Here is an 18,482-nt window from a genome sequence, read left to right as displayed (position 1 = left end):
GTCTCTGCATTCCAAGAATCAAGCTGAAGAAGATTCTCTTTGGAACATGCTGTCCTTCTGGCAGAGGGGAAAAAGCTAAAGAATTTGTGTAACTTTGCAGTGCTGCTCAAAACTTGTACTAGATCATGGCCTCCTGGCTTTCAGGTATTCCACCAACCCAAGTGTTATCCTTTCCCATACCAAGTTAAAGGAAATCACTCATGAGCTGTCTATAGTTCTGTACAATGGAACATTAATCCATGTATGCGTATTTGCATCCATGATTGTGCAGAAAGTAATTGCAAAAATTAGTGCAATCTGCCACATCATCATTATTGATTTATCCATAGGATTCTTTTACTCATTCTACTATCCATTGTTTTTTGACTTGTTCTAACCTTTTGAGAGCATTCCTTTTATCCTCAATAACTGTATATATGAGAATGCAAATTGAGAAAATCCAAGGAAAACACAATAGTACAAAATTTCTTTAAAATTTTTCTTCCTCATGGACATAAAATAAATGATTTGAAAATCAGGACAGAAAAGTTCATTACAGTGAGGTCCACAGCATATCAAATATACCTAATAGCTTCTTATGAACCAATCACAGGGTAACATTAAAGTCATGATTGTTTTTTTGTTGTTTTATTGTCTTCTGTTTTGCATTCTCTCTGAAAGCATCCTTCAATATGTGCTTTTAATGTCCATAATCTACCGCAGTATTTTAGTTGTAAAAGACACAGCTGCATGATTTCTGTGTGAAATAATCACATCTTTTTATATCCACAGTCATTAATCCTTTTTACTTTCTAACAAACTCAGAATGTTGAATCGTTTTCAGAATCACATTTAGTTTTTACAAAATGTGTGGATGTCCTTTGGTACTCATGTCATGCTTATGAGCTACAGCTGGTTTAAAAAATAGGAATAAAAATTACATTTCAACACAAATTTTTAGTTGATTGAATAATATCTCAGTTTTTAAATCTGAATATTGTGTGTTACTTATGTAGAATTCTGATGACCTTTTATAACTGAATACTTGAGAGTTACAACTAAAGAATGCTTTCTTCTTTCTCTTTTTTTTGCATTCTTTTTTTCTTAAAGCTGACTGTAAAAGTTTCAAAGACCATAAAGACCATAAACATCACAAAAACATGGTAGTTAAAGGGGCGCCTGGGTGGCTCAGTGATTAAGCGTCTGTTTTCAGCTCAGGTCAGCTCAGGTCATGATCACACAGTCCTGGGATCTAACCCCACATCGGGCTCCCTGCTCCGCGGAAGCCTGCTTCTCTCTCTCCCACTCCCCCTGCTTGTGTTTCCTCTCTCGCTGTCTCTCTTTCTGTCAAATAAATAAATAAAATCTTTTTTAAGAAAATGGTAGTTATATATAATTAAAAAAATAGACCTTTTAGAGGAAAGAAATAGACTTATTTCCCATGTAGATTGAGTAGCCTTGTCAAAATTCTTAGGTATTTAACAATCCATGGTTTATAACCCTTGAAATTTAGCATAAACTACCCAGTTTACATCACATAGTTGTCTAGTTTGTTATAAATAAGGGTTTAAAACAAGGTATTCATAAGAACAATTTCGGTAATTTAGACTGCCTCACATGCTTCACTATAGGGAAAGCTTTAGCATACATGGGTTAATGTTCAACTGTAGAAAAGAACTGTAGAAAGAAAAGAGTGCTTTCTCTTTATCAGTTTATTGGAAAGAATAACCAACTGCTATCTTTAATCATCGCATGTATATTGATTATAAGATCCACTAGAAGATAATTTTGACTAAGTCCAGGTTCCTGTGGTGAAATTTAATATCTATGAAATGCTAACTTGTAAAAATTTAAAACCTCCTCATTTTCTGTTAGGCCCTAAATTTAAAAAAAAAAGGAAAAGAGAGGAAACCAACATTTACTGTACATATTATATGTGTTCTGCCAGGTTCTATGGATAAATTATATTGCTTAGTCTTTTCAAACAGATGAGAGTAGGATATTGCTTCTGTTTTAGAGATGGAAATGCTAAGGGCAACTGTAACTTTACCAAAGCCCCACAGTCATCAAGTTAGAGGACTATGAGCTGTCAGGATTTGCCTTCACATACACCTGACTCCAAAACTCACATTTTCCTTTCTCTTATTGTATCATATCTCCTTCAAATTAAAACAACAACAACAAAGAATGAACTGTAAAACTATTAATACACGTGTATAAAGATTTATAGTATTTTTCCTTTGATTTTTTTTTCTATTGTCTATAATATATATTTGCTCTCAGGATAGAAGAGGAAAACACATTTACCTGTACCTTACAAACAAATGTGGACTCCGAAAAACAAAGGAAATATTTTTTTAAATCTCCACTGGATAAGAGAATGGAAGCTGTTCTTACTCATGATGATGATTAGGGGCCATCATTTCTCTATGGACATCTTTGATTGCTTAAACCTATATTACCATTTATTATTCATATCATAACACAGGACCACTCTGAAATAGTAATCCCTAGCTCTTGTTATGTGTCATTTTCCAAATTATCACAGGAGAGCCTAACATCTACAAAACATTCTTAAATCAAAGCTTTTAATTTGCTTTTTAAAAATAAGATTATGCTACTACTCTCTTTTTGTGTGATATATGACTCAACTGAGGTCCCAATAAAGAATTTTCACCCGAAGAGTGAAGACATAGAGAGGGATATAGTATTTAAAGGACTATTTTGAGAGATATTTACTCACCATTTGTGGATACAGATGGTAGGATGAGGGTCCATGCATTTATTAAAAAATAAAAAAAGGAGGATTCTGTTCATCACAAATAAGACAAAATAGCTAAAATTACTACAGATATGTAGATATGGAATGAGTTGTTTTATTATAAATTTTAAGGAATTGAGGTAGATAAAAGACAATAATACCATGCCAACAACTTTTGAATTCTTACTGTAGTCCAGTCATATTCTAAATCCTTTACAGATATTATCTGTTTCATGTATGTAGCTACTCTTTGAGGAATACTCTGCTCATGTTACATGAAAGGAAACTGAGTCAAGTTATACAGTTCAAGATCATTCAGTTACTAAATAGAAGCCAGTACTAAAACCCAAATCTCTTTGGCACTAAAAGTTGACACACTTACATCTAAACTATAATAATTAGGGATGCCTGGGTGGCTAAGTCGGTTAAGCGTCTGCCTTAGGCTCAGGTCATGATCTTAGGGTCCTAGGATCGAGTCCTGCATCGGGCTGTCTGCTCCATAGGGAGCCTACTTCTCCCTCTGCCTCTGTCTCTCATGAATAAATAAATAAATAAATAAATAAATAAATAAATAAATAAATAAATAAATATTTAAAAATATTTTAAAAATAAACTATAATAATTAATTCTATATTTTTCTTTCTTCCAGCACCTCATAATTCAGTGCAAGAGTCCATTCTAGTGATCTAATTATCTCTTCTGCTCAATGATGCATAATTTTTCAATTCATGTTGGACAACTCCAGTAATAAGAAAATCCACTACTATCCAAAAAGAGATAGTGACGATGATCTCTTCACATATTTAAATGGCTTTCTTGAATTGCCAGAAGGCAAAACTAATTTCCAATAAATCAATTGAACCCATATTTTGAATTTAATATATTAATGAATTGAAGAAAAGATTAGATTAGATATTATTTTAAAGAATAGGCAGTTAAGCTTCCTTCTCTCTATAGGAATCTGTAGAAAACGTGAATGCTAGGCGTTAAACTTGGATATTCAGATATATTTTCTAAATGGAATCATCTTAGAACTGCCAAATCATCCAGAATTTCATTTTAGTCATAATATTAAAATCATGAACTTAACTAGTTACTTTAAAAATTTTATTATGAATAAATGTTTTAAATCATTCTCACTTCTTTCTTCTGGCCGGGCTGTATCCTACTGTATAGATGCAACCTGGTTTATTCTTACTGATTAGGTAGGTATCTGTGTTGCCACAAATATACAAATAAAGCCACGGTAAGAAGACTTTTGCATATTTTAGCCAGTGTTTTTTGGGATAGATTCTTAAAAGTAGGATTGCTGAGTCAATTATTGCTAACTATTGCCAAATTTCTCTCTATAGTTACATCATTTTGCATAACTATCAGAAATATATCAGAGGGCCCGTTTTCCTTCCAGTTTGCCAACAGCTTTGGCAAAGTCGTCAAACTTTTGGATTTTGGCAAATTCCATAATTGCAAAGTGATATATCAATATATTTTAATTTGCATTTCTTGTACTATTTTAACCTATATTTCCTGTATTTTCTGCTTTATGAAAAGTGTTGCCATTAAAGCAACTTGGCAAGTCTTAGTCTTTAGCCCTCATTACACAATGTTTTTCTTTTACCCATTTAATAATTTTGGGCCTGAATTCTACAATATTGGATATCAAGACTGTTAACTTTGCTTCCTTTTTATTTACATTTACCAAGATCTTTGCCATTTTTTTTTTTTTTAAGCTTTCTTAATGAGACATGTCTCTTGCTGTATTAGTCCATTTGGGCTGCTAACAAAACACCACAGACTGGGTGGCTTATAAACAGCAGAAATTTATTGCTCACTGTTCTGAAAGCTAGAAGTCCAAGATCAAGGTGCCAGCATGGTTGCGTTAGGACCCTTTTTAGGGTTGCAGACTTCTTGTATTTTCACACGGTGGAAGGGGCAAGGGATCTCTCTTGGAGTCTAGAAAGACACTAATTCCACTGATGTGGGCTCTGATATCATGACCTAAGCATCTCCTAAAAGCCCTACCTCTTAATACTTTCGTCTTTGGGGGTTAGGATTTCACATATAAGTTTTGAGGGGACACAAACCTTCAGACCATAGCACTTGCATGGGTGATAGATGCTCATTATGAGTTCTTAGACTACGACAGAATTATTGCTCTTCGTACATCCATGTTCAGGAGGTTTGTTTTGGTACTCTTCTACAACGTGGCACATGGGTCACTCTTTTCCTCAGATTCATTGGTCTTTCTGAGATACACTCACTCACACTTCCACACTAGTTCTCCTCTTTTTCTGGGGGTAAGTAATTACTGGGGATTTTTTGTTTGTTGCTATAGGAATTTACATAATATTTTCCCTTTTCTCTTTCAGATGTTCCCACCTGAAAGATATTTATCATGCACATGACCTAATGCTGTTGATAATTGACCCACTCATTCATTTTTTTGAAGGATTTTTTTTTTTTTTCAGCTGTTCTAGTTAGGCTATTTGATTTCCAGTATGCATGTTGGGATCCAAATACAAACTGAGAATGTGACCTTTCAGAAATAACATTGTTAACACTTTACTTCTGATATCAATTGACCCGATCTCTTGCTTTATCTGTTCTTATAAGCTGTTACTTAGGATTGGATAGTCACCAAGGATATGTCATTTTAAATTTAGTATTATTTTATTTATTTGGTATTTTATAAAACTGGCTTGTCAATTTGTAAGTGGGCATAATGCCACCAGAACAGTGGGTTCCTGAGAGAATGAGAGTAAGCATCAAGTCTGACAATTATACGCTAGATGAATATCCAAGAATATGGAAATCTGAAAACGGCACCTTCTTAATGTTAAATTTAAATACCATTGATACTTTTTGTAAACATGTGAACACTGAAAATTGCAGCTTAATTATATTATACTTCAAATTTCACCTTCAAAAATCCATTGTCAATACCTAAATCTTCCATGGAGTTTAATGATTTCCACAGAGCTTATTAACACATAATATTTTTATGTAATGCCACATGTAGGAAACCTCTGAATTTAATTCATATATGCTTACATAACTATATATGCATATGTATGTTTTCTCTGCATTTTCGAGGTTCAATTAAAAATGGCTAGGGGCACCTGGCAGGCTCAGTCTGTACGACATGGGACACTTTATCTTGGGGTTGTAAGTTTGAGGTCCACGTTAAGTGTACAGTTTACTGAGATAAAATCTTTAAAAAAAAATGGTTAAGTGTTTAGTAATGTGCTTGGTCATGTTTCCATTAGTCATGCTGATCCACGGTAAACATTTCTGAGCATATACAATTTTATATCATGCACCCCACTTAAGTTCCATTTACATATTTGCCGTTCTTAATTTGCTTTTGTGTCATATAGGTGTTAGGTAAACTAAACTATATGAGAAAGTCAATAAAATCTAGAGAAATTGTTCCACAAATGCTAGCTATTCAACATTTACTAAATAAGTATTTACAGGCTTCAATAGCTCACGTACCTTTCTAGGCACATGAGAAATATTCATGAACAACACAAAAGTTGACTTTTGTTGCTTATCACTCTTTTGTTTCATTATGCCTGTCATCTACACTTCCTCACCTGCAGAAAATTGAAAAATTGATTATAAGTGGAAAATGGAATAATTTTAAATATTATTAATGCAGGAGAGGAGTCACTCACAATTTTTGTGGACAAGCGGAAGCTGAGCAAAAGATCTGAAGGAAGTGATTCCAGCACCAATAGCTCTATGGTCACACTGGAGACGCTACATCAACTAGCCGCTTCCTATTTCATTGACAGGGACAGCACCCTTCGGAGACTTCACCACATTCAAATTGCATCCACTGCCATTAAGGTAAGAATGAGTTTACCCTAAAATGATGTCATACCATGATTTTTCCTAGCTCTAAAATGCATCTCTATATATTTGCATGTATCACTGATTTAAACAATTATGTTCTAAAAAAAACAGTCACATTTCCATTTGTCATAAGTTATGTAATAGATTTCGATGAAATGGTGTGTCTGTAACTTTGTGACTTGATAACTGGGTCAAGGTTTTTCATGCCCTAATGTTAATTGAAACACACTTGAACTGTGTAAGTGTCTGAGGTACAGAGTCTCCCTCATAACATGTGTGTGGATAAAACTTTGTTTTAATAACAATTTATTTTGTGAATATTCCTATTTTATAGTATTTATTTAAAAACATTCTGAGAAGGTGCTGCTTTAGGCTCAAAATGGTCAGTGACACAAAAGTCATTAAGAAGTCCTGGTTTAAGGAATATTCCCCCCCGCATCCTTTAACAATATAATTAAGAAGTACAAGTATTTGTGTGTAAGTTTCTGCAAGTCAAGACACAGCATAGTCTAGAATTAGGTAAACTCCATGTGTTCACTAGAATCCTTTCCCTCTGACTATCCTAAGGTTAATTTCACCAAAACTAAGAGAAAGTAAGAATAAGGTGCCTTTAATTTTTTTTTTTAAAAGAGAGAGAAATAGAGGAAGAGAGACAGACAGACAACAGTTTCTCAAACACCAGATTTTTTGACACATTTTTCTGGCGGTTTAAATCAACATGTTATTGTGTTTGGTCAACGGACATTGCCAAATAAAGAATCATCACAATGTGATAGGGTGATCCTGGACTAAGTTAGCAAGAACAAAATAACATATAAAGAGCATTTCTTGGTGTTTCACCTGTAAGATTTCATAATCAATGCAAAAAGCAGTTGTCATATTTATGATTTTAAAATTAATAGTTGTGTTTTGTAAGTTAATAAAAAAGTTAGTACTTCAGTATTTTGGGAATGTTAGGAAAAATTAGTCTAAGCCATATATCTTGTGCGAGATGTTCTGGAGTGATACAGCGATATCTTTAGCTTATGGGTTACACAAATAATACTACCTGTCTTCCATATTCCTGGTAGATGAAGTTGGGAAGAAGACTTCCGTAGATATGAATTACACAATTATAGTTAGTCTACTTCTGATTGTAGGATTTCTGTTATATTGGATAATCAAGACTATAAATAGCATTTATCCTGGATAGATAAAACTGTAGCCAGCATGAATGTAGATATTTTAGTTAATTAGAAAATATTGTAAGATAGGGTATTGTTAGAGACGGTTAGCTTGAGGTTGCTGAGGACAAATAGACTTTTTCAGAAATCAATCTCAATGATATAAACAGTAACAAAGTGTATTTTCTAATAGAAGACATCGTTATTGTAAGTATGTTTATTATATGGCTATTGATTTTTTTTCTCAGCACCAAGTAGAATTATGCAGTGGAGTTTTGTACTTTACTCAGGAGGAAATATTCATTCACAGTTTATGTCAAAACTTAACGAAGGGTCACCAAGGACTTGGAACAGGACTTGGGTCTGGAGAGGCCTGGTCGCAGGAACAGGATCTTAGGGACAAAGGCATCTGCTTGTCTCTAGGCACTAAACTGCACACACGTGCTTATCCCACCTGAAGGCAGAGCTGGAGGATACCCGCCTGCCTGCCCTGATAGGACTGGGCCTTGCTGGCTGGGTGCAGTGTCATCTACTGAGACAGGAGGGACCCCTAGCTGTTGGAGAAGCCCTGGACCTCATCAGGCAGCAAGTCCAAATTGGGACTGACTGTTGCCCATCTTTAGCTGCCACCTCAGGGTGGTTTTTGGCGGATGGGCCCCCTCCTCACTGGAGACTATGCAGGGGGGTGGTGCTTGGGCCGCAGCTCCACAGTCTGGAGGGCCTGGCAGCCCCAGGTGGGGTAAAGGGTTGGGTACTCCATCTGCATGTGGAACAGTTCAGGGTGGCTAGGGATTGGGAAAAATTTTTTTTTTAAATCTTAGTGCATATTTGTATGTGATTCTGTTCTCCCATGAGTGAAGTACCTACCACAAAAATCAACATATTTTAATGGTGTAAAGTATTGCACACAGGCATTGTTCTCCGACCCTGGTGATTCAACTCTGGTGATACAACTGTGTGATAGAAACGAGCTTTAAAGAGGTAACTCTTAGAAGTCAGTGATCTAAGAGCGGCTCTGAGAAAGAGGAGGGAGTAACCTGGAGTGTGGGAGAGTAAACAGCCTCACCTTTAGAGCTCCAGGGAATATTCGTTATCCACTAACCATGGGAAGGCCTCCAGAGCACAGAATGGAAATCTTTCAACGTGTGTGCACAGAGTGGCTGCAGATGGAGAAGAGAAGTGGGGCTTTAGATCCGGGACAGGAAGCAGAGGGCAGGAGCGGGGAGGATGCAGGGATGGATAGTAAAGAGCAGTAAAAATATCTTGTGCTGTAACTGTGGGGGGAAAAGGAAATGAGATATGTGCCAGGGACAACACCATGACTGAGAATATAGTCACAAAATTACGTGGGGAGTACAAGGGTCAGGGAGTGGGAAACGGGAAAGAAGGGAGGACAATCAGACTTTGGAGGACTCAGCTAGGTCTGGATGGAGTTCTCTTCTGAGGCAGTTGTCATTTTAAGTGGTTGGTGATTTTCTGGTGCAACGTCAGCTGCTGTCGGGGTTACTGGAAAGCTCGAAGGGAAAGCTCTTGAGGAGGTCTATAGGCGCTTTTCTTGCTTGCACAACGGTATGTGCCTGGACATTTTTTCTGGGGAGAGTATCTTTTACTTTCATTAGTTATCAAATATGTCCCTACACGGATAAAAGGTGTCTCTCCTCAATTATAAGATTATAATTGCTTAGATGTAAGTTAACAGAATAGGAAGGCCTGAGGATCGGGATTGGGTTGTGCAGGGGGGGAATCTAAGGGCATTCAGCCACTGAAATTCTTCATACTTGAATACATAGTTCACTGCAAAGTGCTTTTGTAGTACATTTGAAATCAAGAGCGTAACTCCTTTACTAAATCCCTAAAGGTTTACTGCAGTGTTTGTATATTTAAAATTTTCAACTAAAGGTAGCAAGATCCACAGTTTCTTTGATGAGGCAAAATGTTTTGGGTGTGAAGTGCCATGTAGTAGGCATTTAATTTCTTCAACAAATGTATGAAGTTGTCTCTTGATTTATAGAATTTAGGAAACAGAGTATTGATAAAAAGTAAAGTCAAGCAAGATCATTATCAGGTAACAGCAAAAATATAATTAAATCTGCAAAATCATGCCGCTTTTATCATGCTAATTCTTGCAAAAACACAAGAGTTGGACAAGTAGTGTTAACTATGAGCCAATCTCTAGAAAATGGGATAGAACAATTTGTTGTTTTTGTCTCTTATGATTATGAATATGAATGTAGGCTGCAGTTCATTAACACATCTAGAAATTTTAAAAAAGAGGCTCAAACACCTATGAAACTTAATTAACTGTCATATTATTCCAATTAACAGCATTTATATCAAATATTCTTTCTCAATGTTATTTTTAATTCAATAACATGTCAAATGTAATTTCTAGAATTGGCCATTTTCAGAAGATTCAATTCAATTGACTCAAGTTACCTAAAAGATCACACTAACATGTTCTTTAGGTTTATTGCTAAATAGTCTAATAAATTTAATCTCATGTGATTGTCAATGAAAATATATATTTTGAGAAAATGTAATCTATCACCTGATGTAGTTTGTGCATTTTCCAAAACTTCCTTAATATCCTAAATTCTAAAAATCGGTTACATGCAGTGAGTAAAATTAAATTTTTTATCAAACACTTAAAAATTTTATTTTTTTAAGATTTTCTTTATTTTTTTGACAGAGAAAGAAAGAAAGAGCACAAGCAGGGGGAGCAGCAGAGGGAGAGGGAGAAGCAGACTCCCCGCTGAATAGGGAGCCTGATGCAGAGCTCTATCCCAGGACCCTGGGATCATGACCTGAGCCAAAGACAGATGCTTAACCAACCCAGCCACCCAGGTGCCCCTCAAACATTTAAAAAATTTTAAAAGAACTAAGTTATTATTTTCTCAAAATAAGTACTGATGAATTCATTGTATTTCTGGCATTTTTCTTATACAGAAAAAAATCAGATTTTTAAAATTTTAGTGTTTACAAAATTTTTCCAATAAATTTAGGAAAAAGCACAAATAACATGTTAAAATTACCTTGAAGGTCAACAACCCAACTAAAAAACCCACTCAAATGATATTTAGTGCCACTTAGTTTACTTAAGAGTGTTGGAGGTGATGTTGAAAAGAGGCTCCACAACTTTAGATCTATATTATTGAAATGATAGAAATTCATTAAATTAAAATTTATAATACCATTTATAAAATTAGGCCTGATAATAACTTTCCAAGAAGCATTTTTGATATATAAATTATTTGCTCTTTAAGAATAAAATCAGCAAAACCTCACAATTAATTTTTAAATTTTATTTCTATGTGTTCAAAAAAGCTTACCTTAAAAAGACATGAGATGAGAAAATTTACACATAAACCATTCATAATAATTGAAGGTTTGATTTCAATATTAGTTTGATTTTCAGAAGGGTTCCCTTAGTAAACTCTAGGGTTTTTTTTTTTTTTTTTAAAGATTTTATTTATTTATTTGACAGAGAGAGAGAGAGAGAACAAGTAGGCAGAGAGGCAGGCAGAGGGAGAGGGAGAAGCAGGCTCCCCACGGAGCAGGGAGCCCGATGCGGGGCTCGATCCCAGGACCCTGGGATCATGACCTGAGCCGAAGGCAGCCGCTTAACCAGCTGAGCCACCCAGGTGCCCCAACTCTAGGGTTTTAAAAGGACATTTTAACTTGCATACAAATTTAAGCATCTTGGTACAATACTAGTCATACATTTAACTTAATACATTTGATAATTCTGATAGTTTTTTCAAATTCACAAAAAAAGCATATCTGCATTTTTTGTGTATACATATTTACTTGCTCCAATATTTTTTAGCCTAAAGGAATAGTATATTATTCCAGAATAATTAATATATATAAATTTAGTGTCATTATTAAATTCATAAGACATTTTTTCAGGAAAATTAAGGTTCATATTTTTAAAATACTCAAACTTCCATATTCTTGATAATAATTTTCTGCATTTTATTACCGGACTTTATTTCCTTGTGCTGAGCTTTCTCTACTTTTGATGAAGTCCTAATTTGCTAGAGAGCAAAAGCAGAATCTGTTTATATTTTTGTTTTATTTTTAATCAAAATAGCTATACAGAGTGGCTACCAGATGGTAAATTAGGAAAATTAAAATTAAACTCAACTATTTAGATGAAATCCTTTTTTTAAATTTAATCCCAGTATAATCAACATACAGTGTTATATCAGTTTCAGGTGTACAATATATGATTCAATAATTCTAGACATTACTCAGTGTAGATTAAGTCTTAATTATACAAATCAGGAGTAAATTTAAAACTTCTATTTGTGACATTTTTCTGCATCTGTTTCCTTCTGCTCCACTTTTCCAGCTGTGTTCCTAGTATGTATTCTGTGTTGTAACTGAGTGCCGACTAAATTATCTCTTCCACTTACAAAAAATATGTAAAGTGAAAAAACATGAAAAATAAAATCAATAAATGTATTTAATATTAAATAAAATTAAAAAATCTCTAAATAGACTTGCTTCTAACCAAGATGTTATAACAGGGACTGGATCCACCTTTCTACATAATACAAAAAAAGATTAAAAAATATAAAAATACTGATTTTAAGACACTGAACCATGGGCAAAAAAGGACAGTGATCCATGAGAGATGGGAACAACCAAGGTGAGGTCTTATTGTCTTGAAAGAATTTTCCGGATATGGTACAGGAAAAGAAAATGCAAGAAGAGACCAAAAGATTCCATAAGTTGAGGAAAACCTTCAGAGTTTAGTGAGACCTAGGTGTCTTCTAGTTTGTTGGATAGATTCCCAAAGAGGGGAAAGCAGTGGAGAGAGAGAACCCCAGAGAACTGCAGAGAGTTGCCCTTGGGTATTTAACAGAATACTTTTGAGTGTATACATATGAGAAATTACTGGACATCCAGGAAGAAACCACGCTATAGGATTAGAGAAGAGTGTCTGGCACTCACACAGGGCCTAGAAAGGTGTTTTTATAAGCGGGAAGAGAAACAACAATAATTCGTGGAGCACTGAAAAAAGTCATGCCTCAGTCGTAAGGAATACAGGCATACCTGGAATAAATTGTGGGTTTGATCCCAGACCGCTGCAATAAAGTAAATATCAGAATAAAGTGAGTCAAATGAATTTTTTGGTTTCCAGTAAATATAGAATTTATGTTTACCTTATACTCTTATCTATTAAGTATGCAAATAGCATTGTGTCTAAAATGTACATACCTTCATTGAAAAACACTTCAATACTAAAAATGCTAACTATCATCTAAACTTTCAGTGAGTCAATCTTTTTGCTGTTGGAGGGTCTTGCCTCGATGTCGATGGCTGCTGCTGGATCAGGGTGACAATTGCTGGAGGCTGAGGGGGCTGTGACAGTCTTTAAAAATAAGACAATAAGTTTACTTCACTGAACGACTCTTCTTTTCATTATTTCTCTGTAGCCTGTGATGCTGTTTGATAGCATTTTACCCACAATAGAACTTTCACAATTAAACCCTGCTGCTTTGTCAACTAAGTTTATGTAATATTCTAAATCTTTGCTGTCACTTCAACAGTCTTCAGAGTGTTTTCACTGGGAATAGATTCCACCTCAAGAAACTATATTATTTGCTCATCCACAAAAATCAACTCTTCGACTGTTAAAGTTTGATCATGAGTTGGCAGTAATGCAGTCACATCTTCAGGCTTCACTCTCTAATTCTAGTTCTCTTGCTATTTCCACCATTTCTTACTTCCTCCACTGAAGTCTTGAACTCCTCAAAGTCATCCATGAGGGCTGAAATCAACTTCTTCAAAACTCATGTTAGTGTTGATATTTTGATCCCTTCCCATGAATCATGAGTATTCTTAATGGCATTTAGAATGGTGAATCCTTTCCAGAAGTTTTCAACTTACTTTTTCCAGATCCATCAAAAGAATCACTTTCTATGGCAATTATACCCTTATGGAATGTATTTCTTAAATAATAAGACTTGAAAATCAGTTACTCTTTGATCCAGAGATTGCAGAATGGATGTTATGTTAGCGGGCAAGAAAACATTAATCTTGTACATCTCTATCAAAACTCTTGGGTAACCAGGTGCATAGTCAATGAGCAATAACATTTTGAAAGGAATTTATTTTTCTGAGCAGTAGGTCAATAGTGGGTTTAAAATATTCAGTAAACCATGTTGCAGACAGATGTACTGTTGTCCAGACTTTATTGTTCCATTTATAGAACATAGGCAGAGTAGATTTAGCCATAATTCTTAAGGTCCCTAGGATTTTCAGAATGGTAAATGAGTATTGGCTTCAACTTTAAGTCACCAGCTGCATCAGCCCCTAACAAGAGAGTCAGCTGTCTTTTGAAGTTGTGAAGCCAGGCATTTGCCTCTCTAGCTATGAAAGTCCTAGAGAAAATGTTCTGATACAAGGCTGTTTCATCTACATTGAAATACTGATATTTAGTGTAGCCACCTTCATTACTGATCTGAGCTAGATCTTCTGGATAGCTTGCTGCAGCTTCTACATCAGCACTTGCTGCTTCACCTTGTATTTATTATATGGATGCTTTGTTTCCTTACTTTTTTAAAGAATTTTATTTACTTATTTGACAGAGAGAGAGAAAGCTCGAGCACAAGCAGGGGGAGCGACAGGTAGAGGGAAAAGCAGGCTTCCCACTGAGCAAGGAGCCCCATGTGGGACTCGATCCCTAGACCCTGGGATCATAACCTGAGCCAAAGGCAAATGCTTAAACCACTGAGCCACCCAGGCGCCCCAGTGGCTTGTTTCCTTAAACCTCATGAACCAATCTCTGCTAACTTTTAACTTTTCTTCTGCAACTTCCTCAATTCTCTCAACCTTCATAGATTTGAAGAGAATTAGGACCTTGCTCTGGATTAGGCTTTGGCTTAAGGAACTGTTGTCACTGATTTGACCTTCTATCCAGACCACTCAAACTTTCTCCATATCAGCAGTAAGGCTATTTTGCCTTCCCCCGCCTCCACCCAGCATTTGTGTGTTTATTTAAGTAGTACTTTTAAGCCTTTGAGAACATTTCCTTTGCATTCCCAACTTGGCTGTTTGGTGTAAGAGACCTAGATTTCAGCTTATCTTGGCTTTTGGCATGCCTTTCTCACTAAACTTAATCCTTTCTAGCTTTTGATTTAAAGTGAGAGACATGCAATTCTTACTTTCACTTGAACACTTAGAGGCCATTGCAGGGTTATCAATTGGCCTAATTTCTATTTTGTTGTGTTTTAGGAAATAAGGAAGCCTGAGGAGAAGGAGACAGGGGAAGGGCCAGATGGTGGAGCAGTTAAAACACACACATTTATCAATTAAGTTCATTGTCTTATATGAGTGCAGTTTGTGGTCCCCCCAAACAATTACAGTAGTAACATCAAAGACCACTGATCACGGATCACCATAACAAGTATAATAATAATGAAAAAGTTTGAAATATTCTAAGAATTACCAGAATGTGGCACAGAGACACGAAGTGAGAAAATGCTGATAGAAAAATGGCATCAATACACTTGCCCAACTAGGGTTCCCACAAGCCTTCAATTTGTAAAAACTGCAATATCTGTGAAACACAATAAAGTGAAACCCAATAAAATGAAGTATACCTAGTACACTTTGACCTAGACTGAGTTTTTCTCTGGACCCTGACTAACAAATTATAAAAATAAGATCCCAAATAATCAAACTGTTTCAAGAACTGCATTCCAGAACAAACCTTAAGAATATTTACAGGAATATAAATAAGTATGTCCAACATGCAACAAAGTAAGATTCATAATGTTAGCCATTTAAAAGTTCCAGACAGTGAAGAAGCAGGAAAACACAAACAATAATGGAGAGAAAATTCAGCCAACTAAAACTGACTCACAATGAATAAGGACATTAAAATTAGCAGATAAGAACATTAAAATGTTTATTATAACTGCATTCTACATTTATTAAAATAAAAGTAGAGACATGAAGATATAAAAAAGAACCAAATCAAACTTACTGCAATGAAGAATATAATCTTCAACATAAAAAATACATAGGATGAGATTAAAAACCTACAACATGGCACAAAATAAGATTAGTGAAATTGAGACATAGATACAGAGAATACAGTTATTCTCTAATGAAACGCACAGAGGGAAAACAAAGAATGTGAAAAACAATGAACAGTGAGCTGTGAGACAATTTCATGCAGCCACGAATATGTGTAATTTGAGTCTCAAAGGAAGACAATGGTGAAGGGAGCATGTAGTAGGTAGCTACTGCTATGTAACAATATTGTCATGAATTTAGAGGCTTAAAAAAAAACACATTATCATCTCTTTGACTTTGGGGGTTGGGTGGGGGTTGTCAATGACCCAGGTATGGATTAGCTAGTTTCTCCAATCAGGGTGTCTACCTGAGCTAGATTTTCTCCTTATTCTCCATTTGGGGAGGATTCATTTCCAAACTTACATGTTTGTAGCACCATTCAGTTCCTTGGCAGTGTGAGGATCTCAGTTGGATTTGGTGGGAAGTGACATTCAGTTATTTGCCAATGAACCCATGCCATATGTCAGCTCACAACAATTTAATTTGTTTACTCAGGTTCAGCAAGGAAGAGAGTCATTATAAAATATTACAATGTTGCATAATGTAACGATGGACATATAATTACATAATCACATACATTATATCACCTTTGCCATTTCCTATGTTCAGAAACAAGTCACAGTGCCCACCTTTACTCAGTGGGAAAGGATTACAGAAGGATGTGCATACCATAGGAAGGGGTATTGGGAGCCACTTTAGAATCTGTCTGCCACAGACTTGAAATAAAAAAAAAATTTGAAGAATTAATGATCAGTTTCTAAAGTTGATCAGTATTTAAATCCTACAGATCCAAGAAATTCAAGAAAAAGCAAACATGAAAAACCTCAAGAAAATGACAACCAGAGCACTTCATAATCAAATTGTGCAGAACCAATATTAAAGAGAATATCTTCATTTTCATTAGTTATCAAAAGAGTCCCTACATGGATAAAGATATCTCTACTCAAATAAAGCTTCCTAAGACTGTAAGTGCTTAGATGTACGTTAATGAGGTATGAGGATCGCGTACAGAGAAACAATGCTAAAGACGACAGCAAATTTCTTGGAAACAATGCAATTGAGAAAATAGTGGAGGTGTGATCTTTAAAATATTAAAAAATTCTGTCAATTTAAAGTTCATTTTTTAGCAAAAATGTTTCAAAGAAAGGAAAATACATTTGCAGATGTATAAAATCTGTAAGAATTCTGGGGTGCCTGGGTGGCTTAGTCCTTAAGCGTCTGACTCGGTTTCTGCCCAGCTCATGATTTCAGGGTCATGAGATCGAACCCTGCAGGGAACTCCATGCGGAGTCGGCTTGAAATTCTCTCTCTCTCTCCTTGCCCCTCCTGTGTGTTCTCTTGCTCTCTCTAAAATAAATAAATAAATAAAAGCTTAAAAAAAAATCTGTAAGAATTTCACCAGCAAACCTGAGCTAAAGAAATGATGTAGGGAATCTTTCAGTCAAGAATGAAAATGATGCCAGTCAGAAATATGGGTCTGCACAAGGAATGAAGAAACGTGGCAGGGGCATCCACATGGGTAATGTTATCTTTTATTATTATTAAATCTCTTTAAAAAAGAATAATTTCTTTCAACAAAATCACAATCAATGTATTGTGAAGTTTTAGTGTATGTAGAAATAAATGATAGCCTAACAACATCATAAAGATCAGAAGAGGAGAAATGGAAGTATATGCTTATAAGGTTTTTGTACTATCAGTGAAATGATATAATTTGAAGGTAGATGATAAGAATGTATACTATGAATCTTAAAACAACATGAACACGTGGGAAAAATAGAAAACAAATAGCAAGTAGATAGGCTTTAACTATATCAATAATCTCATAAAAAATAGCTTAGACTCTCCCATAAAAAGCACAGATCATCACATCAGATTAAAAAAAATAAAGGAAGGAAGATCTAACTTTATGTCTATGCCAAGAAAATCACTTGAAATTTTAAAATAAGTTAAAAGTAAAATGATGCTAACACTGGAGTGACTATTTTAATATAAGAAAAATGTGTTTTAGAAAAGAATATTACCAGGAACAAAATCATTTCATAATGATAAACTAGTCAGTAATCCAGAGGAAATTATAATCCTAAACATTTAAGCCCCTGGTAACATAGCTTCAAAATACATGAAACAATAAATTATAGGAGAGAAAAATATAATGAAGAAATCCATAATTATAGTCAGAGATTTTAACAGCCTTTTCTCAATCTTTGACAGAACAAGTAAAGAGGAAATTTGCAAGGGTATAGTAGATTTAAACAACACTATCATTCAAGCCTTGCAAAGTATGTATTGATAATAGACAGTTATCTGGAAAATCCTCAAATATTGAAAAACTAAATAACACATAATTCAGAGAAAAAATCAAAAAGGGTATGAGAAATTATTTTGAACTGAGTAAAATAATGAAAATACAACATATTAAAATCAATCAAATATTGGTAAAGCAGTACCTAGAGGGATATTTGCCAGAAACAATATTTTATTAGGAAAAAACGTGATAAAATAATGACCAAAGATTCCCTAAGAATTTAAAGATGAGCAATTAAACCCAAAGTAATCAGAAGAATGGAAAAAACAATCAAAATAGAAATCAATAAAGTAGGAAACAGAAAAAAGATAGAAAAAAATGA

The 18,482-nt window shown here is 34.9% G+C and overlaps 1 protein-coding gene across 3 annotated transcripts in view; it reads left to right on the top strand.

Moving 5' to 3' along the window:
* The window catches only part of BRINP3 (BMP/retinoic acid inducible neural specific 3), a 400,507-nt gene that overhangs the window by 200,543 nt on the left and 181,482 nt on the right, over window positions 1-18,482 (top strand). For all 3 annotated transcript variants that reach the window (XM_027613990.2, XM_027613991.2, XM_027613989.2), the window contains exon 4: window positions 6,402-6,592. In XM_027613990.2, the coding sequence (XP_027469791.1) occupies window positions 6,402-6,592 (191 nt within the window). The remainder of the gene's footprint in view (window positions 1-6,401; window positions 6,593-18,482) is intronic.

The sequence above is a fragment of the Zalophus californianus genome, chromosome 10 (genome assembly GCF_009762305.2).
Source record: "Zalophus californianus isolate mZalCal1 chromosome 10, mZalCal1.pri.v2, whole genome shotgun sequence".
NCBI lineage: Eukaryota > Metazoa > Chordata > Mammalia > Carnivora > Otariidae > Zalophus > Zalophus californianus.
Note: the sequence above shows the minus strand (reverse complement) of the source record. Positions and strands in the feature narration are given on the sequence as shown.